Source organism: Myotis myotis, unplaced genomic scaffold (genome assembly GCF_014108235.1).
Source record: "Myotis myotis isolate mMyoMyo1 unplaced genomic scaffold, mMyoMyo1.p scaffold_m19_p_10, whole genome shotgun sequence".
Classification (NCBI taxonomy): domain Eukaryota; kingdom Metazoa; phylum Chordata; class Mammalia; order Chiroptera; family Vespertilionidae; genus Myotis; species Myotis myotis.
This window is the reverse complement of record NW_023416314.1, coordinates 1,317,456-1,345,335: the sequence shown is the minus strand read 5'-3', so window position 1 is coordinate 1,345,335 and position 27,880 is coordinate 1,317,456. Positions and strand designations below refer to the sequence as shown.

General features: G+C 62.9%; 1 protein-coding gene across 3 annotated transcripts; it reads right to left on the bottom strand.

Moving 5' to 3' along the window:
- Positions 1-58: 58 nt before the first annotated feature.
- SCN4B (sodium voltage-gated channel beta subunit 4) lies at positions 59-15,688 on the bottom strand. Of its 3 annotated transcripts, none has more exons than XM_036324167.1 (5): positions 15,445-15,688; positions 5,590-5,762; positions 4,537-4,765; positions 2,101-2,230; positions 59-639 (listed from the first exon to the last, which is right to left on the bottom strand). In XM_036324167.1, the coding sequence occupies exons 1-5, from the start codon at positions 15,503-15,505 to the stop codon at positions 546-548; spliced, it is 687 nt and encodes a 228-aa protein (XP_036180060.1). In that variant the 5' UTR covers positions 15,506-15,688; the 3' UTR covers positions 59-545. The 3 variants fall into 3 exon arrangements, with proteins under 3 accessions (XP_036180060.1, XP_036180062.1, XP_036180061.1); XM_036324169.1 differs by lacking the exon at positions 15,445-15,688 and adding an exon at positions 14,810-14,895; XM_036324168.1 differs by lacking the exon at positions 15,445-15,688 and adding an exon at positions 14,555-14,638.
- Positions 15,689-27,880: the final 12,192 nt, after the last annotated feature.

Here is a 27,880-nt window from a genome sequence, read left to right as displayed (position 1 = left end):
GGAAGGGGACCTGAGGCGGAGGCTGGCGGGGGGGGGGGGGGGGGGGGGGGCGGGGGTGCCCACACACAACCCTGAGTCAGGGGAGCAGGTGTGAGGGCACCGAAGCACCCACAGCAGAGGGGGCGGCGCCCAAGCAGGATGGGCCCCCTGTGCCCCGGGAAGGGCTGGCAGGGGTGGTGGACGGGGGCAGGGGGTGGGGAACCCATCAGAGCCTCTCCCTGCCCCCTCCAGCCCCACCCCACACCCTGCCAGGGTCCCTGAGGCCAATGTGCCCCAGAAGGGTTCGTGCTCCCAGGGCGCCGGCTCCAGGAGAAGCCTGGGGCCACATCCTCTGCCACCGGGAAGAGGAGCGCCACCTGCCCAGGGGTGAGGCCTGGCCCCCACCGGACCCTCCCACCGCACCCCACCCCTTCTCCGGGTGGCAGGCCGGACAGGACCCGCTCCCACAGGAAAACGAGAGTTTGAGCCAAGCAGCAGCGTCAGGCAGGCGGCCCACAGGCCTGCGAGTCCCCCTCACAGGGCGCCCTGGGCTGTGGCCCCCAGGCTCATGCCTTGCTGGGTGCCTTCTCTTCGGCCTTGGAGCCCTGCAGCCCGTTCTCCGTGTTGTCATTCCCTGAGGAGCTCACAAGGCATTCCTTCCTGTGGGGGGGGGGGGGGGACAGTGAGGGGGGAGGGCACTGTGAGGGGAGCAGGGGAGGGAGCAGTGATGGGGAGGGAGCAGTGATGGGGGAGGGAACAGTGATGGGGGAGGGAGCAGTGATGGGGAGGGAGCAGTGATGGGGAGGGAGCAGTGATGGGAGGCTGTGGGCCCTATGCCCAGCCCTCTCACTGGCCTTTCAAAGAGCTAATGAAGCCAGAGGCCAAGCCCCCCGTCCCTGTGCCTGCCTGTGGTCTGTGGATGGACCAGCGCCCCTTCTCTGTGGCGGCAGGAAGAGCTGGCGAACGCCTGCCCGGGGAAGGCCCTCACCAGGCGCCTCAACATGGCAGGAGGCAGCTGTCAGGCCCCACCCCCAGGTGCAGTGCTGAGGGACTCTAACCAGGGCCTCCCGGGCTGCGCCCACCGGGCGGGCGGTGTGCCGAGGGGACCCAGCAGCCCCTGCTCCCTGCCCCCAGCAGTGGAAGGAGCAGGAGGCTCTGGCCTGGGGGGTGGCAGGAGGCCCTGGGGGAGAAACAGGGGGGAAGACATCTCCCTTCCCTATGGGCTTCCAGGGGGCAGCACCTGCCCCTGTGGGTTTCTTTGTCTCCCAGGGGATTTTCAGAATCTCCCAGGAACACTCCCATCTCCCTAGAAGGTCTCCCTCCTGCGGCTTCTGCACATGGACTCTTACCTTTTCTCCGACTTGGAAAGGGAGGGACTCCTAAACCCTTGACTAGAGCCTTTGGTTAGGGTGACACGAGTAGAAAGAGGGAGGCTAACAGGGTGAGCAGAAGACAGTGGGGTGAGGAGCCCAAGGCTGCACTCCTGCCCTCGGGGAACTGAGCAGCCACCACAGAAACCTCCTGGCAGCAGGGAAGAGGTAACAGTTAGTGCAGGAGCGGGGAGCGCCTGGTGGGGCTAGGAAGGCAGCATGGGATGGGCAGATGGAAGGAGGAGGGCGATGGAAGGAGGAGGGCGGATGGAAGGGGGAGGGCAATGGAAGGAGGAGGGCGGATGGAAGGGGGAGGGCAATGGAAGGAGGAGGGCAATGGAAGGGGAAGGGCGATGGAAGGAGAAGGGTGGATGGAAGGGGGAGGGCAATGGAAGGAGGAGGGCGGATGAAAGGGGAAGGGCGATGGAAGGGGGAGGGCAATGGAAGGGGAAGGGCGATGGAAGGAGAAGGGTGGATGGAAGGAGGAGGGCGATGGAAGGAGGAGGGTGGATGGAAGCGGGAGGGTGATGGAAGGAGGAGGGCGGATGGAAGGAGGAGGGCGATGGAAGGAGGAGGGTGGATGGAAGGAGGAGGGCGATGGAAGGAGAAGGGCGGATGGAAGGAGGAGGGCGATGGAAGGAGGAGGGTGGATGGAAGGAGGGCGATGGACAGGGGAGGACAGTGGCCCCGGAGGATACTGGGGCACCCATGGGCGCGTGGTGGAGGGACAGGCGGCAATGGAGCCACTTACTTCTTTTCCTGGGTCTTCTTGAGGATGAAGGTGACTAGCTTCTTGATCAGCAGGATGAGGACCACGAGCCCAACGACGCCGCCCACCACCGACAGGATGATGAGTGTCAGCGTGTTGTCCACTTCCTCCACTGGCGGGGGCGGGGGGACAGACAGGGCGCGGGGTCACCTGGAGCCGAGCACGGTGGCCGTCCAAGGCCGACACTGCCTCCGACCCCTGTATCTGGGATGTCCACCTGTGCTCCTACCCTCCCCCCCCCCGGGCCACGCTTTAGGGATGGAGCAGAGAAGCTGGGACATAGGGGCCACCCAAAGGAGCCCCAGGTCCTCTCCCCTCCCCACACGCGTCCTCCCACAGGCCCAGGTTCTGAAGAATTCAGACTCAGACCCCCGAGCCCACGTGAGAAGCGTGGCCTCTCTCTGGGCTGTTCCCTGAGCAGAGAACGTTAAGATTCCCCGTGTCTCCCGTGGCGGGAGAACTGGGGAGTCCCCGGCTTCCAACTGCAGGTCTCGGGGTCACTCCGGCTGGTGGCCCTGAGCCGGTCATGGAGCCCTCGCCTGTCTCTCCTCTGGAGAGTGGCCTCCTGGCTTCATCACCTGCCCCACCCACAGCCGCTCCCATCTCTCCAGCTGCTCCGACCAGAATCCTTGTGCGTCCTCAACCCCTCTGCTCCTCACGCCGTCTCCACGCCCCCTGAGAATCCCGATGCCCTAACTCCAAGACAATTCCGGAAGCCGACCTCTGGCCACCACGGCCGTCTGGACATCCGGCGAGGGTGTCGGTCGCAGCCCCTGACCGGCCACCATCTGCTCTGGGCCCAGCAGCAGAGGGACCTGCTCCAGCACTAAGTCTCCTGCTCGGATCCCGCAGAGAGAAGCCGCTCCCCACCCTCACACGGCCCCCGGAGTCTGGCCTAATCTGACTCGTCCTCACTCCACCCAATGCTGGGACTGTCCTCCCAAAGGCCTCCTCACAGCCTCCTCCCTCCTCCTGATGCCCTCGCCCTCTGCCGCCCTCGCCAGCGCCAGCGAGGCCTCGCCGAGCGACCCTGCCAGCACCACCTGCCTCCCTGCCCATGGTCTTTTCTCTCCATAACACTGACCCTGTTCTCTGATACAACAGAATGTTCCTCTCTATTCTGTTTTCTAGATGTCTCCTCCCATAGAAGGTACTCTCCATATGGGCAAGAATTTGTCTGCCTTGCCCTGGCCAGTGTTGCTCAGTGGATAGAGCGTTGGACTGTGGACTGAAGGGTCCCAGGTTCGGTTCCGGTCAGGGCCCATGCCCAGGTTGCAGGCTCGATCCCAGTAGGGGGTGTGCAGGAGGCAGCCAGTCAATGATTCTCTCTCATCATTGATGTTTCTATCTCCCTCTCCCTCTCCCTTCCTCTCTGAAATCAATAAGAATATATTTAAAAAATAATAATAAACAAATACGTATAAAAATAAGGAAAGAATGTGTCCATCCTGTGCCTGCTCCCGCCTCGCTCAGAGCAATGCCTGCCACAGGCAGGGGCTCAATGCGCATGCGCTGCAGGTGGGTGCCTGAGCCTGTCGCAGGCAGGGACCCTGGGCTTGAAGAAGCGTGGGAGGCAGAGGAGCCACGGGAGGGCGCCTGGCCCGGCGCCTGGCACTCAGCCGAGCCGCAGACTGGGTGCCCTTCCCCTCTCCCTAGGGACAGGCTGAGCCCCCAGAGGGTGGCCTCCAGAGAGCAAGAGGGGGGCAGACCTGCCTCCGAGCACTGACTCCAGGCTCAGACCACACGTGGCCCAGGTTCCCACTTCACCGGAACGCTGTGAGGGCACCCCATCCCCCCCCCGCCCCGCCCCTCCCCGCCCCGCCCCGCACCCCGTCCCCGCACCGCCCCGCACCGCCCAGCCCCGCACCGCCCCCCACCGCCCCGCCCCGCCCCGCACCCCGTCCCCTACCCCCCCCCCGCCCCGCACCGCCCCGCACCTCCCCGCCCCGCCCCGCACCCCGTCCCTCGCCCCGCCCCGCCCCTCCCCGCACCGCCCCGCACCGCCCCGCACCGCTCCGCACCGCCCCGCACCCCACCCCGCCCCGCCCCGCACCCCGTCCCCGCACCGCCCCGCACCGCCCAGCCCCGCACCGCCCCCCACCGCCCCGCCCCGCCCCGCACCCCGTCCCCTACCCCCCCCCGCCCCGCACCGCCCCGCACCTCCCCGCCCCGCCCCGCACCCCGTCCCTCGCCCCGCCCCGCCCCTCCCCGCACCGCCCCGCACCGCCCCGCACCGCTCCGCACCGCCCGCACCCCACCCCGCCCCGCCCCGCACCCCGTCCCCTACCCCGCCCCGCACCGCCCCGCACCCCGTCCCCCACCCCGCCCCGCCCCGCACCCCGTCCCCTACCCCGCCCCGCACCGCCCCGCACCCCGTCCCCCACCCCGCCCCGCCCCGCCCCGCCCGCCCCCGCGTACGCTTATCCACCACTTGGAGGAAGATGGTGGCCTGGTGCTGCAGGTCCTTCTCCTTGGGGTTCCGCACGTGGCAGGTGTAGCGGCCGGTGTCGCCGAAGTCCAGGTCCCGCAGCAGGATGGACAGGTTGTTCATCTTCTCCTTGGTGGAGCCCTCCAGCGTGATGCGGTCGTCGTTCCTCAGGTGCAGCCTGGGGTCCGACTTCTCGTTCTTCACGGTCCCGCTTAGGAGCTGCGAGGCGGTGGGAAGAGACGGTGACGAGAAGCATCAGTCCCGGCACCGCTCCAGCCTCCGAGTCCCGCTCGCAGGAGCAGCCTGCGGCCAGAATGCTCCCTCCCGCCTGTGCCCGCAGCTCTGCCGGGCGAGCCGGATGTGGCTGCTTCGGCGGAAAGCCGTGCGTCTCCCTGGGATGTAGCACAACGCCCGCGAACGCCCCCCTCGCTCCCCTCTGCCGCCCCCCAGGTTGGCGGGCACCGCCCTCTGTCCCTCGGAACGGTGGCCCCCAACCCCACGGTCCGTGCTCAGCATGTCATTATGTGGAGGCGGCCATCCGTGGCTTCCCTGGTGGTCTTTCTGGTCCCCTTCGAGATCGCAGGAGAGGCCTCAGTAACCCCTGTGGCTGACCCCCCCCCCCCCCACCGCCCCGGCCCTGGGGTGCTCCTATAGGTCTCCCTGTCTTCTCGGCTCCCTCCCCCTGCTCTCCAAGTCCCTTCTCCTGTTTGGACTCTCCTCATTCCCTCCCCACGCCTTCCTCGCTCCTGCTTTAGAAATTAAACTATTCCTTTTTGCACACGCAGTTCCAGTGTCAGGTACTCCTTCCGACCACACAGAAGATTCCAAGAATCCCAGCAGCCCCCAATCCCAGCCCCCTGGCGGCATGATCCCAGCATCCCTCCCCTGGGGGGCTCTTCCTGGGTCGGCTCTACAAAGAGCACCAGGAGAAGCAAAGGATGGGGTCCCTCACCAGGGGCCAGTCTCCAGGGCCGAGTCTGGGATGGAGGCCAGGCTGAGCAACAGGGCGGGAGGGGGTCTGCCCGCCCCCCCTTGGTACTTACCACCCGGAAGGCGTCACTGCTGTTGTAGGACCAGGAGAAGGCCAGGTTGTGGAAGCCGAAGCAGCTGGAGAAGGTGCAGGGCAGCAGGACCTCCGTGCCGTTGACAGCGTAGATGGTGGCGGCCTTCCCCACCGACACCTCCAGCGCCAGGGCCGCGGGCAGCAGGAAGAGACCTGTGCGGCACCACTCCCTTAACCAAAGCCCCCGGGCTGGGCCTGCCTGGCTCAGTGGATGAGCACTGACCTATGAGCCAGGAGGTCAGGGTTCGATCCCCAGTGTGGGGCGTGCAGGAGGCAGCCGATCAGTGATTTCCTATCATCACTCGTGTTTCTCTCTCTCCCTCTCCAGTCCATAAACTATATATAAAAATAAACAAATCGAAGCCTTCTGAGGCCTCCAGGCTGGAGCTCAGGAGGGGCCGGGAAGGGGGTGGCTCGGCCAGGCAGGGTGCAGTCACCCTCGGCGGGAACTGCAGGAAGATGGTTCTCTTGACTTCCACGGACACTGCCTGGGCCACCAGCCTTCCTTCTCCTTCGGACCCCCTTGCTGGGCAGGATTGAAGGCAGGACCACTTAAGCCCTGGTGGCATTCCGAGTGACCACTAGGGGTCACCCCACCCAAGAAAATGAGGCTCGTGCTCAGTGCTGAGCCTGAACCCTGTTCCACCCGAGCCCGGAGCCCCCCAGGGCCAGGATGGAGCGCGGTGGGCATGGGAACGGTGGTCCCCGGGCCGGACAGCAGCTGGCAGAGCGGCCACAGCAGCGAGCAGATCAGGGAGAGTCAGGGCACAGCGCTGGGCAGGCAGAATCCTGATAATCAGACCATCGGGATCACGCAAGAGGGATGGTGCGAAGCGGCGCTGTCCTCTCCTGAGTAGCCCATCCCGCCCCCAGCCCCACAGCCCCGCTCTGTCCCCTCCACCCCCCACCTCCACACCCACTAACCAGCGAATCCATACCACCCCGGCCTCGGGGACCAGAGGACCGGCCCTCCTGCTACCCTGCAAAGTCCTTGAGAAAACCCCACTGTGCATCGAGGTGGGGGAAGGGGGTTGGCATTGGATGCCACCTATTCTTGCCCCCAGATTAGATGGTCCTTGGAGTCAGGAGGGTGCGGACTCAGAGGGGGCCTCCCCAGGCTCCCAGTGACCCCGAGAGCACCTCTCTGACCTGGGCCCAATCCTCGCTCAGTGCACATGCACGTGAGCACGCGTGTCATTCTCACCTCCTCCCTGAGTTGGTGTTACAAGCACATGTCACAGGGGGGAAAGTGAGGCTCAGAGGAGCCACGGGCCTGCCCAGAGCCTCGCGACCTCCAGGGGTCAGACTCGGGTCTCGTGGGCAGCTGAGCGCAGCCGCCTGTCTCGTCTCCCCGGCTCGCCCTCCCAGACGCTGCTCCCCTCAACCACTCGGACCTCCAGCCTGGCGTCGCCACGAATGTCAAAGCTAAAGGACCAGGACGGACCCGCTAACCCCACCGCTTCACTGTAGAGACGGAACCACCACGGCCCCAGACGGAGGAGACTTGGCTGAGCCGACCCGGTTCCGGCTGGGCCGATGGAGACCCTCTCCGCCCAGGCCGGCTCCTGGCCCTGCAGGCACAGCCCAACCTGGCTTGTCCCCCAGCCCCCTCTCCGCCCAGGCCGGCTCCCGGCCCTGCAGGCGCACCCTGACCCGGCTTGTCCCCCAGCCGCGGGGTCGGCCTGCGTTTTAAAGGCCGCTGGCCGTGCTTTGTCCCGTGGTTTGAGGAAAGCCCCGGGAGGTGGTTTGGATGTGAAACAACCACCTGCTGGGCTCTATGTCCCCTTTTCGCCCGATTGTGAACGTGAGCTGCAGCCGCCGCCAGGACCCACCGTCGGTCGTCACGAGCCAGAGCTAACCAGCCTGGTTGCTATTTCTCCTGGTCAAAGCTGGTCCAGGACACACTGCCGGTGCAAGCGAGGACCTCTGTTCTGCCTGAACAGCTTTTTCTTTTTTGCAACAAGGCCCTCAGTCTCTGCTTCCCTTGGGCAGCCCACCCCTAAATGACTGCATAACCTCACCCTTACAGGTCCTGCAACCCCAAACGCTGGCCATAGAGCCCAGCAGTATTTAATGGTCATGGGAAAAGTACAATAGCCCTGGCCAGTTTTCTCAGTGGATAGAGCTAGGCCTGTGGACTGAAGGCTCCCGGGATCCATTCTGGTCAAGGGTACGTACCTCGGTTGCAGGCTCCTCCCCGGCCCGGGCCCTGGTCGGGGCTTGTGCAGGAGGCAACCAATCAATGTGTCTCTCACATTGATGTTTCTCTGTCTTTCCCTCTCTCTTCCACTCTCTCTAAAAATCAATGGGAAAATATCCTCAGGTGAGGATTAGCCAAAAAAAAATTTTTTTAAGTGCAATAAAATGTAAAATCCTTGCCATGCATAAATAAATAAGTAAATGTGTGTCGCTGGCCTTCTCTTCCCCCCAATCCGCTCAGGCGGGGCCTTTTCAATCCGACTCCCTCCCGCGCAGCGAGGCGCAGACCAGTTTCCTCCCGAGGTGCCCACAGGCGGAATGACACCTCGTGCGTCTGAGCAACAGGGACAGGAAGTGACCAGGGTGTCGCTCCGAGGACAGCTGGCAGCCCAGTGGCCGCTCCCGGCCCCCTCGGCTTCGCGGCATCACGGTTTCTGAAGCCAGAGGGCTCTCCCTCAAGCTCACAGACAGCACCAGGGCCTGGGCTGCTACCAGCCTGACTCAGCGAGTCCTCGCTTTACGTCCGGCTCTGAGACTCCAAGTGAAACGAGCGGAACAAACCCATTTACACTGGTCAGCGATGGACACAGGAGGCCGTTCCCACGCATCTCGTTAGCGTCATCTCCAACCCCCTGACGGAACTGGCCTGACCCGAGGACCTGCTGCCGGACGCGCTGAGCACTCACCATGTGCCGCCCGCCTGCTCCCCGCGTGATGAGCGCCGCCTGTCACCGCTCACAGGGCGGTGAGATGACTCGCTTACGGTCCATTTCCCCCGCCCCCCCCCCCCCCCGCCCTTACATTTTAGAAGTGCAGGCTCTGCCCACCAGGGTCCCAGTGAGTCTGAGAGGTGTTTTGTGTGTGTGTTTTGCTTTTTTTTTTGGTTAATCCTCACCCAAGGATAGTTTCCCATTGACTTTTAGGGAGAGTGGAAGGGAGAGGGAGAGGCAGAGAGAAACATGGATCTGAGAGAATCACATCGATTGGTTGCCTCCTGCACAAGCCCGACCAGGGCCAGGGCCAGGGAGGAGGCTGCAACCGAGGTACATGCCCTTGACCAGAATCGAACCGGGACCCTCTGGTCCGCAGGCCGACGCTCAGTCCACTGAGCCACACCGGCCAGGGCCCGAGAGGTTATTGCAGTGACCCCTCGCCTGAGTCCCCGAGGACAGTGACGCGTGGCCCGGCGTCTGCGGGTCCTGGTTCTGGAGCTGAGGCCGGGGCCTGGCGAGCTGCGTTGCTCAGGTCCGGGGACTGCGGGGCCCAGGGGACTCTGAGAGCCACGCGCTGAGATGCTGTACGAGCCCCACTGTCCTTACAAAGCCGCAGCGCGGGGTCCTGTTCGCACTGACCGGCGCTTAAGCTGCGGGGCCCACAGGAAACGGGGAGCCTGCGCCTCCACCACGGGACAGCGCCTCACTCCCCTCACATGGACCCGGGAGGGCAGGGCTGTTTTTAGCCCCAACGGACAAAATGAGGCATGAGGCACCGGCTCGGAGATGGCAAGGCTCCCTCCCGCCCCCGCGTGGGGTGAGCGGGGTGCAGGCGCAGGTCTGCTGCTCCCCCTCTCAGCGGGCACCTCTCCGGGAGCATGACGCTGTCCGAATAGTGCTGCTGGCTTCTTTCAACCTCTGCCCCCACACCCCGCACCCACCCCGCACCCTGCACCCTGTATCCTGTACCCCGCACCCCACCCCGCACCCAGCACCCCACCCCACACCCAGTACTCCATCCGACACCCCACTCCGCACTCCACCCTGCACCCCACCCTGCACCCTGTATCCCGTACCCTGCACCCAGCATCCCACCCACACCCCACACCCTACACCCCACCCCGCACCCTGCACCCTGTATCCTGTACCCCGCACCCCACCCCGCACCCCACCCTGCACCCAGCACCCCACCCCACACCCAGTACTCCATCCGACACCCCACTCCGCACTCCACCCTGCACCCCACCCTGCACCCTGTATCCTGTACCCCACACCCCACCCCGCACCCAGCACCCCACCCTGCACCCTGTATCCCGTACCCTGCACCCAGCATCCCACCCACACCCCACACCCCACTCCGCACTCCACCCTGCACCCCACCCTGCACCCCACCCTGCACCCTGCACCCTGTATCCTGTACCCTGCACCCAGCATCCCACCCACACCCCACACCCCACCCCGCACCCTGCACCCTGTATCCTGTACCCCGCACCCCACCCCGCACCCCACCCTGTACCCAGCACCCCACCCCACACCCAGTACTCCATCCGACACCCCACTCCACACTCCACCCTACACCCCACCCTGCACCCCGCACCCTGTATCCTGTACCCCGCACCCCACCCCGCACCCAGCACCCCACCCTGCACCCTGTATCCCGTACCCTGCACCCAGCATCCCACCCACACCCCACACCCCACCCCGCACCCTGTATCCTGTACCCCGCACCCCACCCCGCACCCCACCCTGCACCAGCACCCCACCCCACACCCAGTACTCCATCCAACACCCCACTCCGCACTCCACCCTGCACCCCACCCTGTACCCTGTATCCCTCATCCTGCACTCAACACCCCACCCCCACACCCCGCACCGCACCCCACACCCCACCTCTCACCCAGCACCCCAGAGGTATAGGAACAGGAGCCCAAAATGACGTTCCACCCTCCAGCTTAGGAGACAGCCTCTGGTCAGAGACCCCAGCCGGCTTCCCCCCTCCCCCGCCCCACAGAGTGTGGAGCTGGCAGGGACGCTGTCCTGTCCGGGGAGGCCGCCTCCCGCGGGCTTCCCACAGGATCCCAGGCCTTGCTCCCAGGAGCAGCAGCGCCGGCTCCCAAGCTCACTGGCACCCCTGCCTGGGGACTGTGCTCCTGGGGACAAGGGGGAACCCACGTAGGGGCCAGACCCCCGCCCTGGCCCAGCCAGAACGGCACACCCAGGAGCACAGGAGAGTGGGCTGCCTCACACAGACGGAAGCAGAGAAAGAAGAGTCCAGAACGTGGAGGAAACTGCTGCCTTGAGGCCTGGCTCACGGCGGTGCACATCTCCACCCGGTTAGAGGGCGCCTGTGGGGATGGCCTGGCTCACACTGAGCTCCCAGATGCCCAGAGTGAGGCACTGCCACTCCCGCTGGGCCTGGAAGGGACACAGGACAGCCAGAGACGGGGGTTCCCAAGCCCAGAGCCCGCCCATATTAAGGCGCCCGAGAGGTGGGCCAAGCAGCCTGGCCTTCATCTCCCCAGCATCCCCCGCACCCCTCTCAGCCTGGGAACTTCTGCCTGGGGGCCTGGGCACAGGGATGTCCAGCCTGGTCTGGGTCACCTGGGAGGCTGTGCTGGAGGAGGAGGGAGCAGGGAGACCCGCCCTCCCCCCTACACACACCCCCTTCCTCGCCCCCCCCCCCCCCAGTGCTCAGCAGGGGTGGGGGAAATGACCCAGCCAGGAGAGGACAGGTCAGGCGCCAGGCAGGCCCCATGCTGCCCGCTGACCTTGAGGAAGTCCGAGCTGCCACATTGGTGTGCACAGCCCCAGGCCAGGGCGGGCTCTCCCCTGCCTCCCCACCTGGGGCTAAAGCCAAACCAGATCACAGGACACAGAAGGGTTCCGTGCTCCATCCCTCCACCTCGGCTCCTACAGGGAGGAGGGTGGGGCTGGAAGGAGGGAGGGCAGGCCTGGGTGGAACCAGGCACCCCCAGCTAATGACCCACGTGGTCAAGGTGTATCCAGGCATCGCACACTGTTCTATACGCCCCCCTGCACCCCTCTTGGCGGCAGCTACTTCCATGCGTCTGGCTGTTTCCCTGCGTAAAGAGGTAAGACTTTCTTCCATGGTCCCAGACCTCACTCTAGGATTTCGCGGGGAGCAGGTGCGTTGGGGTGGGGCCTGTTTCTGGGCCGGGGACTGATGAACACGCGTGGGATCCGGTCCTGAGCCGGGTTGTGCCTTTGCTCACTGAGCGGCCCTCGCCTTGGTCGGCCCTCGGAGGACCGGAGGACCGTTGCCCGCTGTGCCCTGAGGCCTGGGGCCCCACCCCCTCTTCCTCCAGGCGCCGCACTTCTGAGGACTGACTCAGGACTCCCAAGTTTTTTAAGGTGAAAAGTATCTGGTACATGCAGATGCGAGTTCCAAACATTCACCGGAGCAGGAATCTCACGGCTACCCTCAGCTCTCCAAGGCCAGTGCCCGCCCAAGCCTCAGCCACTCCCACCCGGTGCGGAGGGAGAAAGGGGCCCCGTGGCGCCCACTCTGGGTTCTGCTCCAAGGGCTGGCCCGGCATGGCGGGCGGAAGCTGGCTGGCTTTCACAGGGAAGCGGACACGCTCAGCCCCGGGGAGTCGGAGAAGCCTGAAGCCAGAGCTGGGAGGCAGGAATCAGGATGAGACTCCTCCTGGGGTGCAGGCCCTGGGGGCTGTGGGAGGCAGAGCCCGGCCAGGCAAGGCCCCTGGGCCCTGGGACCGGGAAAGATTTCAGCTCTCTCTCCCTAGGCAACACGACTGCTTCCTGCCACCCCCTGGAGCTTTGGGGTAGGAGCAAGCCCCTGAGACATCCCGGGTGCTCAACAAACCAGCTTTGCAAACAAGTCCAAGCAGTGTGCCTGCCCTCCCCTTGCAGGCCCCAGAGGTGTGTTGGCAGGACCAGCTCAGGGCTCACAGAGATCCCTCTACCCTCAGCCACAGGGCAAAGTGGGTGACTCTGTGCCCGGCTCTGCCTGTCAGTCTGACCCCGCCAGGAGGGGGCCAGCCATAAGGGTGAGGGATGCCCCACAGGCCTGCATCTCCAGAAAAAGAACTAACCTGGTTCCACAATCAAGCCTGGGGCTCCATCCTGCCCCTTCCTCTCCCACCCTCCTTCCTTGCCCTCTCCTCTTCCCGCCGCTGAGTGGGGTGAGCACCCTCTGGTCATCCGCTCTCTCGTGGAACAAACCCTAAGAAATACACAGCAAGGGGAAGGGGCTGTGCAATCCAGCACCTTCCCCCATGGGTGATCATTAAACCCAGCAATTAAGCAACTCAGGGAACAGGAGGGGTGCGGGCCAGATGTTACCAGCTACGCGCCTAGTGCCTAAGACGGGGCTGGCCCCACACAACCTCGATTGCCATTCTGCAGCCTCAGGAATGACCTCTCAGTCAGGAAAAGGGCGTGTGGTCAGACAATCCTAGTCACTGAGTCTTCGTCTGGGAGGCTGAGTTTGATGTGGGGAGAGGGGCTGGAGGGGCAGAGTTCTGCTCCATCCTCAAGCCCCATAGTCTGCACCCCCACCCCCAGGCTCTATCCCCCACCCCCAGGCCCCACAGTCTGCACCCCCACCCCCAGGCTCTATCCCCCACCCCCAGGCCCCATAGTCTGCACCCCCACCCCCAGGCTCTATCCCCCACCCCCAGGCCCCATAGTCTGCACTCCCACCCCCAGGCTCTATCCCCCCACCCCCAGGCCCCATAGTCTACACCCCCACCCCCAGACTCTATCCCCCACCCCCAGGCTCTATCCCCCACCCCCAGGGCCCAGAGCTCCTCATTCTTTTTTTTTAAATCCTCACCCGAGGATATTTTTCCATTGATTTTTGGAAAGAGTGGAAGAGAGAGTGGAAGAGAGAGGGAAAGAGAGAGAAACATCAAAGTGAGAGACACATTGATTGGTTGCCTCATGCACTCGCCCTGACCAGGGCCCAGGTCAGGGAGAAGCCTGCAATCGAGGTACATGCTCTTGGCCAGAATCGAACCCACAACCCTTCGGTCTGCAGGCCGAAGCTCTATCCATTGAGCCACACCGGCCAGGGCCAGAGCTTCTCATTAACCCATCAGCACACCCTGCTGACCTTCCCCCTCGCAGGCTTGGACTAACTGGGAGGCAAGTGACTATGACTGAGCAGAGAGGCCTGCTTCCGTCCCCTTGACCACCCTCGGCCATGCGAGGCGGGAGGTCCCCTGCCCCCTGTGGGGCATGGCTTCCCCGTCCTTAGGGGAGCTCTGTGCACGGGTCCCGTTGTCCCCACATCTTCCCCCGGGGCTGAGAGCAAGGATGGCATCTGTGCCCCAAGCTCAGGGCGATGCTGGGGCCGGGCTGGGGCCAGTTCTGGAGCCTGCTGGTCGCCCACCTACACATCACTCCGCTTTCTCCTGGACCCCGAGGGTAGCTCAGGGCTCCCTCCAAACCTGCTCCTGTGGGCCCTGCTGCCCTGACCTAGCGGCACAGTCCTCAGAGGAGGCAGGGCTGCCACCTGGAGAAGAGTGCTGTGCCCACAGTCTCTCTCACACACGCAGGCACATGCACACGCACATGCACACGCACATGCACGTGTGCACATGCACGCACACATGTGCACACACACAGACACACACTCAGTGTGCGCTGGGTTCCCACAGAAGGCTGGGTCTGTGAACACTGGAGCAGCCAGGGACCCAGCAGCAGGAGGTGTGGATAAGGGGCCAGTTTCCTAGCCGTGGGTTTGAATTCCCCAGGAATCCCTGACCCGCTGCTGTGGTCACGTGAGAACCTGGGCTGATCAGAGAGGAGAGGAGGGGGAGCTGGTGTGGAGTGGCACTGTGCCACCCCGAGGGGAGCCCAAGAGACCTCGGCCTCACAGAGGTCCGTTTCATCGGGTCCGTGAACCCAGCGTACAGCGGTGCCGAAGGTACCAGAGGACACGCCGGTTTCACCCATCCGGCGTCGGGTGTCACTAAATCAGTGGCTCCCGAGTAAACACTCTGCCCTCTCCACCACCCCACTGAGGCCCGGGACAGCGCGAGCACTTACATCTGCAGAAGCGGCGCTGCACTGCCCCTGAAGGCTTCCAGCTTCTGTTCTCAGCACAACTGCCTACATCATGTGCCCAAGCCAGCGGGGCAGCTGCCAGCTCTGACCAATATAAACAAGAAGAGGTGCGGTGCCAGAGCCGGAGTCGGCTTACACTGAGCCCGTCTGGTTCATGAAATTACATTCTGGACTAATAATGACCCTTCCCGCATCTCTCCTCGTCCGGCACTCAGAACTCATGTGCACATCACAGACCTTCACTCTGCTCCTCTGTGTCCTCCGCGCGGTCTCCTCCGTGGTCACAGTCCCCCCAGGAACGGAGAGCAGGACAGTCACACAGGCCTCCCTGTGGAACCGCCCTGTAAGAAGAGAGAAGCCCCTTCCCAAAGGGGGCTGGATGGATCCTCCAAGTCCCTGCAACCCCTCCAGGCCAAGTGTGGAGCTGCAGGGAAGGGGGCGGGGCCCCGGAGGAGGCAGAGGGCAGAGGAGCCAAATGGAAAAAGGGCCAGGAGGAGGGGGAGGCCTGAGGAACAAGCGTCCAAGTTGCACACAACCCAGGCAGGGGTAGAAACCGCCATCCCAACCTTCACACGTGCAAGCCACCCGGCATTCCCACACCGAACCCCCTGCTCGGAGCCGGAGCTGGGAGACCGCACTGCAGCCCCAAGATTCAGCTCCAAAGAAGACGCCGAAAACAGCAAAGAACTAACTCATGGCGAGGCGGCCAGGCGGTGCGGCGGAGGGGGGGGGGGGGGGGGGCGCAGACCCAGCGCGCTCGGCAGGACGCCGGAAGCCGCGGGCTCGCTCCGCGCGGCACACACCCCATCCCAGGCGCTGCTTTTCCTAGTGTCCCCGCCTAGGGAGAAGGGGGCGAGGGGCGGCTGCCTTACCCAAAATCCCAGCGCCCAGCCATCTCACCGGGGCTGCGCTGCGGCCCCCGGCCCCGGGCATGGCGCTGGTCTCTGCAGAGCGCGCCAGGGGCGCGGGGATGGGACCCAGGGCGCAGCGAGCCGGCGGCCCGCGGTCTGCAGTGGCCCCGCCTGCCGGGAGCGCGGTGCGCCCGCAGGACCGGGAAAGTTAGCGGGGAGAGCGCGGAGGAGGAGCCGGCTGCGGGAGAGGCGGCCGAGAGCGAGGGGGAGGAGGGGTGCGCGGAGCCGGGAGGAGGAGCGGGAGGACCGCGGGCGAGCGCGGAGGCCGCGTCGCTGTGCCCGGCCCTGGAAGCGCTCCAGCCGCAGGAGGAGGCGCCGCGGAGCCCGGGGGGCCCGCCCGCTGCGCACCTGCCCCGCGCCCCTCGCTGTCTGGGAGCGCGGGGAGCAGGCGGGCCCCCCTCCAGCTCGGGCCGGGCGGCTGCGGCGGGCAATGCGGAGTCGCGGGCACTCGCCGCATCTTCCCTACGCCGAGCTGCCCGTTAGGAGGAGAGTTTTGGGGAGTAGCATGGAGCTTTGCGGAGTTGGGCGGCCGTGTGTGGCGCCGTGGGGAACGCGGGTGGGGCAGCGGCTCCCCTCCCGGGCTGCGAGGGGCCGCAGGGTGGGCGTGTGCGGGCTTGCCCTGGGGGCCAGGGGAACCGCGTGCCCGGCTCCAGGAGCGGAGCTTCCATTGCGCACTGACTGTCCCCGCCCCGCACCCCCATGTCTTCACAGAGTCCGCTGAAATGTGGGGCTCCTGGTCAGGGACTCCGGCGATGTCCTGATCCCCGCCCGATTCCACCACCACCCTCTCCCGCCTCCCCCTGCCCCGTGCACCCCTACCTCGTTTACCCTCTAAGGAGGCCTCCCTCAGGCTCCGCCCCTCACCCCTCCAAGGCCTCCCCCTCCTTCAGAACCAGGAAGGTTCTGGCCTCTGCTTTGGACTCCGGGTTTGGGGGTGTGCCAGGTCAGAGGGCGGGGGTGAGACTGCCCACCAGCAGACCTTTCTCCAGGGGGTCTGAGTTCAGAGGGAGGAGGCTAATGTCTGAGAGCCTCCCGCACAACCACCTAAGCCTCCTCCCTCCAGGCAGAGCCTGGCTGCCTCCCACTCTCCCTTCTTCTCGCTCTGGAAACTGTTCAGACTTGGGGACAGGCTCCCACTTCACTGTCTGATCCCCGCTACAGCCCACCGCCTTCTTACCTCCTCCCCGTGGCTTCAGGGAGGCCCCTGAGGCTGTATGAGAAATGCTGGGTATGTATTTGTGTGTGTGTGTGCTTGGTTTTTGGTTTTTAGTATTTTTATTGATTTCAGAGAGGAAGGGAGAGGGAGAGGGAGACAGAAACATCAGTGATGAGAGAGAATCATGGATCGGTTACCTCCTGCACACCCCACACTGGGGATCCAGCCAGCAACCCCAGGCATGTGCCCTGACCAGGAATCCAACTGTGACCTCCTGGTTCATAGGTGGATGCTCAACCCCTGAGCCACACCAGCCAGCCCGAGTGTGTATTTGTTTTTGAGACGCGCTGTCTCTGGTGTGGTTGCCCCCCATATAGTGGCTCTATATTCAGGCACTGGGGACTCAAATCCCAGCTCTGGCATTGAGCTGTGACCTTGAGCAAGTTATGCAACTTCTGCAGAAGCCTTGTCTGTAAATGGTGAAAAGAAAGATATTTACCTCCTGGATTGTTAAGAGCAATGGCACCCTTAGAGCTGGGCGACAGGGGCCTCCACCCACGGCCCCTGAGTTTAGGGGGCCATACTCTTCCCACTGGGAAGGGGTTCATGGGACAGGAGGGGGTAGCCATGCACCTCCTTCTAGACCAGCCGTGGGCAAACTAGGGCCCGCGGGTCGGATACGGCCTGTTTGAAATGAATAAAACTAAAAAAAAAAAAAAAAAAAGACCGTACCCTTTTATGTAATGATGTTTACTTTGAATTTATATTAGTTCACACAAACACTCCATCCATGCTTTTGTTTCAGCCCTCCGGTCCAGTTTAAGAACCCATTGTGGCCCTCAAGTCAAAAAGTTTGCCCACCCCTGTTCTAGACCATGCAGCATCCTCTCAGGGCTGACCCGCAGGTGTGCACCCACAGGCGAGGGCAGCGTCTGCAGGCACTGGGGGCTGACCGGACGGCATGCGGGGCAGCGGTCCCAGGATGCCCCAGAGCCTTCCCTCGGGCCGGAGGAGCGTGGGCCATCATGGATTTTGGACCTGGTCTTAAAATTAAGGCCAAGAAACATAATCAAGGCAGGGAAGGGGGGATAATAGGTGAATGCTAACACTTTTTTTTATTGTTGTTAATCTCACCCGAGGATACTTTTCCATTGTTTTTTACAGAGAGTGGAAGCAAGGGGGAGGGACAAAGAGAGAGATTATGATCGGTTGCCTCCTGCACGCACCCCAGCCAGGGCCAGGGCTCGAGCCTGCAACCAAGGTACTGCCCTTGACCATAATCAAACCCAGGACCCTTTAGTCCACGGGCCGATGCTCTATCCACTGAGCAAACTGGCTAGGGCTAAATTTGAACACTTTGATATTTAATCTTTAACTTATATTTAGACATCTATGTCATTTCCTTTTGTACACTTGCCAGGTCATGCACACATCACAGTGGCCCTGGCTCTGGAGCCTGGCTGAGCTGTGACTGCATGAAAGGTGCTGGCGGCTGCTGGGCACAGGGTGGGTCTGCAGTCCACTGAAGCTCTTAGACCCTCAGCGTCTGTGGCCCCACAGGCTCAGCCTCTCCCTCCCCAGGTTGCACACTCACCCTCTCCCTCCCGGGCAGCCTCGGACATGGGATCCGCAGGCCGGGCACCGCGCTGCCACTTTATTTTTACAGCAGGGTCATGTTTCTCAGAGCAGAAGGTGAGGTGAGACAGGCACAGAGCCAAAGGGAAGGACAGTGACCCTGCCCTGAGGGGCGGGGGCAGAGCTCCCTGATGCCTTTATTTTGTTTGTGTGTTTGTTTCCTTGTTCACCCTCACCAGGAGACATTTTTCCATTGTATTTCTCATAGCAACTGTTTGCCTCCTGCACGCGCCCCTGTCTGCCCTACAGCCCAGGTATGTGCCCTTGACTAGGAATCAAAAATGAGACCCTTAGGGCAGCGGGCCGGCGTCTAACCACTGAGCAGCTGGCCAGGCCTCCCTGGATACCTTTAGATCCTGGGACAGGAGAAGGTGCCCGTTCCGTCTGCCCCCACCGCCCCTGCTGCCTCACCGTTAACCAGTTCTCAGCACCACTTCTTGGGAAACCCACACACACGCCTCACAGATGAAGAAACAGGCCCAGCGTGTCAGGGCACGGGGCGGCGGCTCTTACGGCTCTTACAGCCTAGACCACCCCTGCTGTCTGCTTCACTCCCCAGCCTCCAGCTCCATCAGGGGCCACCACGGTGGGGGAGATGCTTGGGAAACGCATTAGCAGCTGGGGAATTTTTATTTATTTGTGTGTGTTTTTTAATCTTTACTGTTGAAAGCATTACACAGGCCCTCCTTTCCCCCATTAGCCTCATCCAGCCGCTCCCAACCCCTGCACCGACCCCCCACCCTCCCCAGCCCATTGTCTGTGTCCACGGGCGGTCACCTATGCACACAGGTTCATTGGCTGAGCTCTTCCCACCCTCCCCTGCCTTCCCTCTGAGGTTCAACAGTCTCTGCATGCGTCTGTGGCTCTGGGTCTGTTCTTGGTCATCAGTTTATTGGGTTCATTAGATTCCACATGTGACTGAGATCATGGGATACTTGCCTTTGACTGGCTTATTTCCCTCAGCATAATGCTCGCCGGGCCCCTCCATGCTGCTGCAAATGGTAGTAGATCCTTCTTGTTTACAGCAGCGTAGTATTCCATTGTGTAGATGTACCACAGCTTTTTAATCCACTCATCTGCTGATGGGCACTTAGGCTGTTTCCAAGTCTTAGCTAGCAGTTAGAGAATTTTCACATTTATAGAGCACTCTCCTCAAAATTTCTCAAAACACCTGTCCATTGGGCAAGCGTGGAGGATCCTCCTGAGGGTGCCGGGGAGGGGGTGCCAGGGGAGGGGGTGCCAGGGGAGGGGGCAACAAGAGGTCGGTGTTCCTTCTCTCCCACCTTTGGGGAGCCCTCCCAGCGTCGGGGTGGGAAGGAACGTTGGGGCGCCTTGCCCCCTTTCCCTCCTTCTACTGAAGTCCCTTGTGGGTGGGAATGCTGACTTGGACACAGCCCCCAGCTGCTCCCGGACCAGCTTGATTCTTGGTGATGGGATAGTGCAGCCCAGGTCTCAGGGGAACCAGCTCAGAAATAGCCTGAGAGGCATGTTTTCAAGGATGTGGAGGGGTCCACGCCCAGGAGCTGTGGGGCTCAGGCTGGAGGAGAGAGGGCCTACATTCAAGGGGAAGGAGGTTTTCTTGGGGCCGGGGGCCATGTCCATTCTTCGCAGCAATTAGCCCAGCAGCCCTGTCCCAGACCAGGGGGCCCGGCTCCTGCCCACCAAGGAGCTGGGTTGGAACGAGGGGAGAGCAGGTGAGAGGGTGTGTGTGGTGGGCAGTGGGACCAGCAGGAATGGGGCGGAGCTCAGCGCCTGGCCCGGGGGATGCTCCCAGGAAGGCACTCACCCTGGGGACAGTCCCACCTTCTCCCGGGGAGGGTCCCTCCCCTGGCAGTTCCCAGAAAGACAGCCAAGCCCCCAGCAGGGAGGAGGGGAGGGAGCGCTGGGGAGGTTTCCAGAGCTATTTTGAGAGGAGTCCCTCCTTCGTACCTAGGGCCGGGCTGCGAGCTTCCTCCCCTGGGCTCCCCTAGGGCCCGTGCCCTTGCCTACCTCCCCCTCCTCCCCACAAGCCTAGGGCTCCCATCCCCCGCGGGCACTGCAGGTGAAGGCTGAGTCGGCTCTTCCAGGCGGAGGACACGGGCTCTGCAGGGAGCCCCCTCCCCCACCCCCGCCTCAGCCTTGAGGATGGGCGGGAGCGCTCCCCTCTGCACCCTCGGCTGGAAGCAGGTCCCCCACGCAGGACGGGGACGGCAGGAAGTGAGGTCTCTGCGTGCACTCACTTAGTTCCATGCCCCCCGGTCCTTCCGCCTGCAGGTGGATACTGTGCGAGCCGCCTGGACTAATTTGGGGTCTCCTTCTAGTGCCCCAGGTCTATTCCCTGCCCTTCCCTACTCACCACTGTTTCCCTCCAGCTCAGAGCGCCCGCCCGCCCCCCACAGGCTCTGCGGCTCCTGAAGTTGGGCAGCTTGAGGGCTTGGACAGGCCAGCCTGTACCAACCCGCCCGGCAGGGACTGGCCCTGGCCACCCTGCCCACTGCTCCGGCCGCCCTCCCAGCAGCGAGTGGGGTTAAAGAGAAGTTCCTCCTCCTCGGCCCTCCCCACCTCTCCCCGCCTTCTAAGGGCGCTGAGCACAGGCAGGAGTGCAGGTCCCTCCTCCACCCCTCTCTCCTCTTCTGTTTTCTGTCCAACATCCTTTCAGGCCAGGGGGTGGGGAGCCCTGGGCAGATGAGCTCATTGGGAGGCTGCGGGCAGAGGGAGGAGGGAGCAGGAATGTCCTAGCCAGGGAGCTGCTCACTGGATGGCCCGAGCCGAGCTGAGAGGGGCGTGTGCCCACTCCAGGAGCAGGCGCTGCTCCCTCCCTGCAGCTGAGACGGTGAGTCTGGTTCCTTACTGTGGCCACGTCGGTTGGGATGGGAAGTCCTAGGGCAGGGGCTTACCCTCACCCCAAGCAGCCCTCACCTCTCGCCTCCTGCAAAGGAGGAGGGCCCAGGGAGTGAGGGCTGGAGGCCTTGAGGAGGCTGTGGTCAGGTGGCTGCCCACCCAACCGCCTGGTTAGCTAAAGGGCCAGATGTCCTCCTGGAACCAAGGCCGGGTCCCAACCAGAGTGTCAGCGGGTGCACAGGGCCAGGCAGACTCCTGGGCGCTGGCCCTGTCCCTGTGAACCTAGTGCAGAGCTGTGTCTTGCAAAGTGAGGGTAGAGGGAGGGGTGGAGTGGGAGAGGAGATGTGGTGGGGGGAGGAGATGGGGAGGGAGGGAGTCTGGGAGAATGAAGCAGGGGCCAGGGAGAGCCTCCCTGGAGGGCAGGGTGCCTTGGAGAAGTTGGAGCATGGCCCTAGCCAGTGTGGCTCAGTGGAGAGAGCGCCAGGCTGCAGACCAAAAGGTCCCGGGTCTGATTCCAGTCAAGGGCATGTATCTTGGTTGCAGGCTCCACCCCTGGCCTGGGCCCTGGTCGGGCTCGTGCAGGATGCGTTCCTCTCACATTGATGTTTCTCTCTGTCTCTCTCTTCCACTCTCTCTAAAAACCAATGGAAAAATATCCTCGGGTGAGGATTAACAAAAATAAATACATTTTTTTTTAAAAAGGAGTTGGAGGCGGCATGGCCTGCAGCCGAGGAGGACGGGGAGGGACAGGGAGACAGCCAGCCAGCAGGCGCTGAGCGAGGAGCAGGGCTCCAGAGGTCAGAGCTGTTCGTGGAGCTGTGGGGCCGAGGAGGGCCAGGTGGGACCTCAGGGGCCTCCTGAGAGGCCGCGCCTCTGCTTCCAAACACTCACCCTTGCCCTGTCACCACAGTCATTCTGAGGCTGGCCCTCCCCGCCCCCCCCCCCCCCCCCCCCCCGCAGAGGAGTCCTCTGCTGCCCTCTAGCCATACCCCCTGCACACACAGCACCTGGCCGTCCCGCTGCGCTGCGCGCCCACACACACACGCACACACACACACGCACACACACACACACACACACGCACACACACACACACACACGCACACACGCACACACACACACACGCACACACACACACACACACACACGCACACACATACTCAGCAGCGCAGGACCTGGGGCGCCCGGTGGGTGAGGTGAGGAGAGAAGCACGCGTGGGAAGGTGCCCTGAGCACCATCCACTGACACACATAGAATCCTCTCTCGGCCCCAGCGCGCATTAACGACAGCTTCTCTTACTATTTGCCCCCTCTCTTTCCTCCCACACCCTCCAGGCCCTTTCAGGGGGACACAAGCCCACCCCACAGCCCTGCCCACAGCATCAGCCTTGCTATGGGGCAGGGGTTGGGAGGGTGAAGGGAGGCCAAGCCTGTCCCCCTTTGCAGTCTTGCCTGAAGGCCTGGGACGCGAGGCCCTGGCTGGAGGGCCAAGGACGAAAGTTAGAGGGGCCCTGATTTTGGAAAGAAGTTCCCAGGGGGCAAAGCTTCTCGTTTCTACCCTCTCCCTGCCGGTTTCTCACTGAATGGGGCTCTCCACTTCTCACCCCACTGGGTAAAGATGGAGAGGGTGAAGGGGCCTGAGTGTAAGAGGCCGCCTGGGGGGGAGCAGGACTGGGTAGGAAGGTAGGGGCAGGAGCTGGCCTCTGCATGTGCCATAGTCACCTTTGGGCAAACGAGAGTGAATCCCCTGCTGTCGTTTTAATCCTGAGACGGGAGCTGCAAGGGCCGCTCTCAGTAAGCTCTGGCCTGGGTGTCCTCTCGTCAGCACCCCACGCCACGCTTGCACGCCTTCCAGAACGGGTTCATCACTGCAGGGGAGCAGCGCTCTGCAATGCTCAGACTTCATCCGATCAATATGTGTCTGCCGGCCAGCCCTAACGTCTCCCCTTGGCGCCACGGGACAGGCGAAGCCCTCTGCCCGCGGCTGCAGCCCCAGCCCGCACTGGCCCCCAGCTCTGGTCCCGCTTCCCCTCCGGGTGGGACACCCCCTCTGGATCTGCCCATCTGCCCACAGGAGCAACTCAGGCTATGGAGGCAAACAGTCCCGTCCCTGGGCCACCGGGTCGTGGGGAGCCTGGTGCCGTGGAGAAGCAGAGGCAGCTGTGGTTGGGATAAAGGTGACTTTGCCTGTCCACGGAACCCCAAGTAGCCAAGATGGGTGTCCAGTGTCCACTGCCGCTCTCCCCTGACACCCCCTGGGCGCTCAAGGTCATTGCTGCCAGAGAAAAGGAAAAGCTGCTTTTCCAAGCTCCCACCCCCACGCCCACCTCATCTCCTCCCACCACGTCCATCACCATCACGTCTTTTCCCCTTTTCTAGCCAAGTCCTCTGAGCCCTGCAGTGGGTGGCTCCCGGCAAGGCTAATCTGTTTAGGACCAAATCCACATGCCAAGTCCAGATGTGGTTCTCAGCTGGGCTGCCTTCCCCACAGCCCTCTGGGCTTTTACCCCTGGGCAGCCGAGCCTGTCCCGGAGGTGGCAGCGCCCTGACATCAGCAGCCGCAGGCGGCCGGGCCTGTCCGGAACCAGCGGCTTCGGGTGTGGTGAGTGGTCTGGGAGGCAAGGCCACAGGCGCCCTGAGAGGGTTCCTGCAGAGTCTGCCAGCAGGGCCTGTCTGTGCCCCCAGCATGTCAGCAGAGGAAGGCGGGGCCTGGGGGGCTCCTGCCTCTGCATCCAGCTGCCCAGCTCACATCCCAGCGGGCGCTGCCCTGCCTCCTCTCACCTGAAGGTTGTTGTTTTTTTAATATATTTTTATTATTTCAGAGAGGCAGGGAGAGAAAGAGAGAGATAGAAACATCAATGATGAGAGAAAATCATGGATCCGCTGCCTCCTGCACGTCCCCCACTGGGGACGGAGCCCGCAACCCGGGCCTGTGCCTTGACCTGGGATCAAGCCATGACCTCCTGGTTCATAGGTCAATGCTCACCCCCTGAGCCACGCCGGCCAGACCACCTGAAGACTTTTAGTCACTCCCCCTCCCCCCCACCAGATGGGAGGAAAACAATGCCCTAAAGAGGGACCCGGTACAGACCAACCCTGTCAGACCTGGGAATGGGACCGGAACGGGAGCTCACAGACGGGGGTCTCCCGCCCGTGGCCATCAGGTCAGCCTGGCGAAGGCCCCTGCCTGGGCAGCAATGCGTCTGTCCAGGCTCTCAGTGGCCAGCTGTGTGAGCTTGGGAGGACCACTCTCTCTCTCTCTGCACCTCACCTTTAAAAGCAGCCCTTGCAGGCGGCGTGGGGGTTCTTCTAGTTAAACTCAGGCCCTGCTGGGGCGGGGGGGCGGGGGAGCAGGTGCCAGGGCTGGAGTGCACTGAGCGTGTGCTAGGCCCAGACGAGTGTGGGCTGTGGGAGAAGAGCTGCTCTGGAGCCTGATAGGAGAGCCTGTCTTTGTCCTTGACTCATCACGTGGCTGTGAGCAGGTCACTTCCTGTCCTAGCCTGTGTTCCCTTCAGGAAGATCAGGAGGCGGGCCAGGTGGTCCCTGGGGTTCCTCTGACTCTGAGGTTATAAAGATCTCCTTTCCCACCGGGAGTGGGCGTCGGCCTCACGCCCTGAGAGCCCAGGGACCCTGAGAGCCCAGGAGTGCAGGCTCCAGGTCCATGCAGCCGGCAGTGCTTGGGAGGCCCTGCTGAGCCTGCAGGGGGCGCCAGGGGGCCACGAAGGAGCAGTGGAATTGGGAGGCGCTTGTCCAGGCACCCCCACCTCAGCTGGGGGACACAGACAGCCGGTGACCAGTGAATGCTGAGCCCTAGAGTGGAGCTAGCCCTTCCCCGACCAGGCAGCGGGTTCTGCAGCCAGAACTCCTCCTCCAGGCCCCAAGCAGGCTGGACCCAAGAACATTGATTTAGGGGCCAAGCCTGAGCCGAAGCCAGTCCCCCTGGAAGCCAGCCCAGCGCCAAAGTGTCCTCCCAAGTGTCCTGGGGGCCAAGCCCCAGGATGAAAAGATGCTGCCTCTACCCCAGGAGCACCGGCAAGAAGCCCAGTGCTCTGCGGCTCAGGCCTCGTCCCCAGCCTCAGTTTCCCTGTCTGCTCAGCAGAAAAGCACCCTGTCTTGACAGCCCATTTTTGGTGGCTCCAGAGGGCAGACACCTTTTATTTATTTTTAATTTTTAAAAAATATATATTTTATTGAGGGAGAGGAAGAGAGAAATAGAAACATCAATGATGAGAATCATTGATCAGCATGTGCCCTGACTGGGATCAAACCGTGACCCCCTGGGTTCATAGGTCAACGCTCAACCGCTGAGCCACGGCGGCTGGGCCAGACGCCTTTTTACACCAAGGTAACCGTGGCTCCGTCAGAGACCGGCCACCGCTGTTGAACCTGCCACTTCCTTCCTGGCCTCTCTGTCGGCCGGAGCAGTAACCCTCACAGCATCAGGACTCTCCATGTCAGGTCCTCCTGGAATGTTCTAGAATGCACCCGCCGCTAGCCACTGGCCAAGGCCTCTCAGAGGTGACAGTGAACAGCAGAAATGCAGGAACCGACCCCGTCAGCACTACCTTACCCTGCAGAGTTGCGATTTTTCTCATCTGGCAAGTGTGTGTGTGTGTGTGGGGGGGGGGGGGTGAAAGAGAAAGTGCAAAGAGCTATAAGAACAGGGACCAAGAGAGAAAAAGACTGAGTGCGTCTGCAATAGTGGCACCAGGGTTGACTCTGGCCCTGAGCTGGGGGCTGGCCCAGCAGCACATAAGCAGGGTAGGGCGGCGGCTGGGACATAACTCCCCCCACCCCCACCCCCCCGGCCACCCCCCGCCACGCTTGCTTGTGGAGCTGCACGGGGCAGACTCTGACCAGCTGTCCTCTATCTTCCCTGAGTCCAGAGCAAGCAAAAGAGGCTCTGCAAGCGGAGGCGGGAAAGGTGACCCCTCTGCTCAGAAAGAACAGACGCATCAGTGCACAGGCAGCCGTGGGGGGGGCGTGAAAGATGGTCGTCGTCCCAGGAATAACCGAGAGCCCACGGAGAAGTGGCGGCGCAGGGGAGGCAAGGGGGCAGGAGCGACGCCCCGTCAGGGCAGTAGGAGTAGCCTCGAGCTAGCTGTGTCCGGATGGGATGGGGCAATGGCAGCAGCGGGACCAGGAAAGCGGCCCAAGGTCTCTGTGGGGATCCTGGCAAAGCCTCCACATGCCCGGCCCCGCCCTCCCAGAAAAAGAGCCACGCTCACGGGAGGTTCAGGGAAGACAATCTGTTTATTGTCGCAATCGATCCAACCAAGAGGACGAGCTGCCGGACTCAGGCTGCTCCGAAAAGCAGACACGCCGCACGGCCAGGCCACAGGGCACCGTGTGAGCTGCTCGCCACCACCCCACCCACGGCTGGCCCGTGGAACCTTGAAGTGCATCAGTAGTTGAGTTTTCCCCTCCAAGTGCGCAAAGAGCAGGAAACGCCTTCCATCACTTGCCTTTCGTGAATTAACTCAAAACACTGAGAAATGATTGTTTCCCTCCCCAGCGTTGCTTTTGGGGTGGACGTAGTGAGAGGTGTGATCTGTGTATTTGTCTATATAATATGCCTACACCTATAGAGACTGTAAATGCATCAGCAGGCTTTAATAAAGAAGACGTCCGCGAGAGGCACAGCAGGAGACGCGGCTGTCTGTCCTTAGAACAGAAGCAGGAAGGAAAATTTCTTGATTCATCACCCGTTCCAACTGCCCCGGCCACTCCCGTGGCCAGGGCTGTCCTTTGGACATGGCCGGCATTTGCGATTGTCCATCTGCTTGCCCTGGCCTCGGAAGCACTGCGGCCCAGCCCTCCCCTGGTGACCGATGGAGAGCGGGTGGGATCAGTCCACACCTAGGGCAGCGGATACATCCAAAGCCAGTTCCAAGGCCCCGAGAGGAGTGTCAGTCCGGAATGATTGTGCTTGGTTCTTTAAGCTAAGTCCCGGTCGGCCAGCCCTTCTCTCCTTATGAGGGCCCTTCATTAGGGAGAAGAGACAGTTGGGGGTTCGGAGAGCAGGAAAGGGGGCAGTGGAGAAACCAGCAGGCTAACCCCAGCAGCTCGCAGGGAGGGGACATGCAGCCACAGGGGGCCTGGGGCCCACAGAGCAGAGGAAGCAACCTCTCGCTGGTCTGAAGGAAAGCAAGGGGGAGAGCAGGCGGGGGGGGGGGGGGGGGGGCGGGGGGCTCACGTTCCCACCTCCACTCACAGGAGCTAGCTTGTCCCCAACCTCAGTGCCGGAGGCGGCTCTGGGAGAGTCCTGGAGGGGGTCCTAAGGGCTGGAGGATAAAGTGCGTATCAGGGTGTGCGCCTGGGGCAAAGGCGGTTCCGGCCCATCCCCCTCTGCTTGGCCCTGAGGCCATGGAGAAGACTTGCCCTCCCTGGGCCCCCAGACATCTTAGGCTACTTATGGGGAGTTGGGATTTCTTAGAATAACCCCCGGGAATCTGACAATCGTTCTCCGGAATGTGATGAGTCCTGGAAAAGGGGAAGTCCTGGCCCAGCACAGATCCTCACTCATCCAGGAGAGGGGCCTTGAGAGGTGGCAAAAAGCGACATCTGCGGACTGAAGAAGCATCCCACCACCCCCGGTCCCAGCGGCACCAGGCGCCCACCCACCTCTGCCCTCTCGGCTGGTTGGCTTGAAAGATGGGCCATGCCGCCTGCCCCGGGCCTTCTGGTGGCTTAGCCACCCCGTTGGCAGTGTGTTGATTGGCAGTTAGGTACTGAGCAGAAGAGTTAGAATTTCCTGGTGGGCTGGACCCACCCCACCCAGGACGCA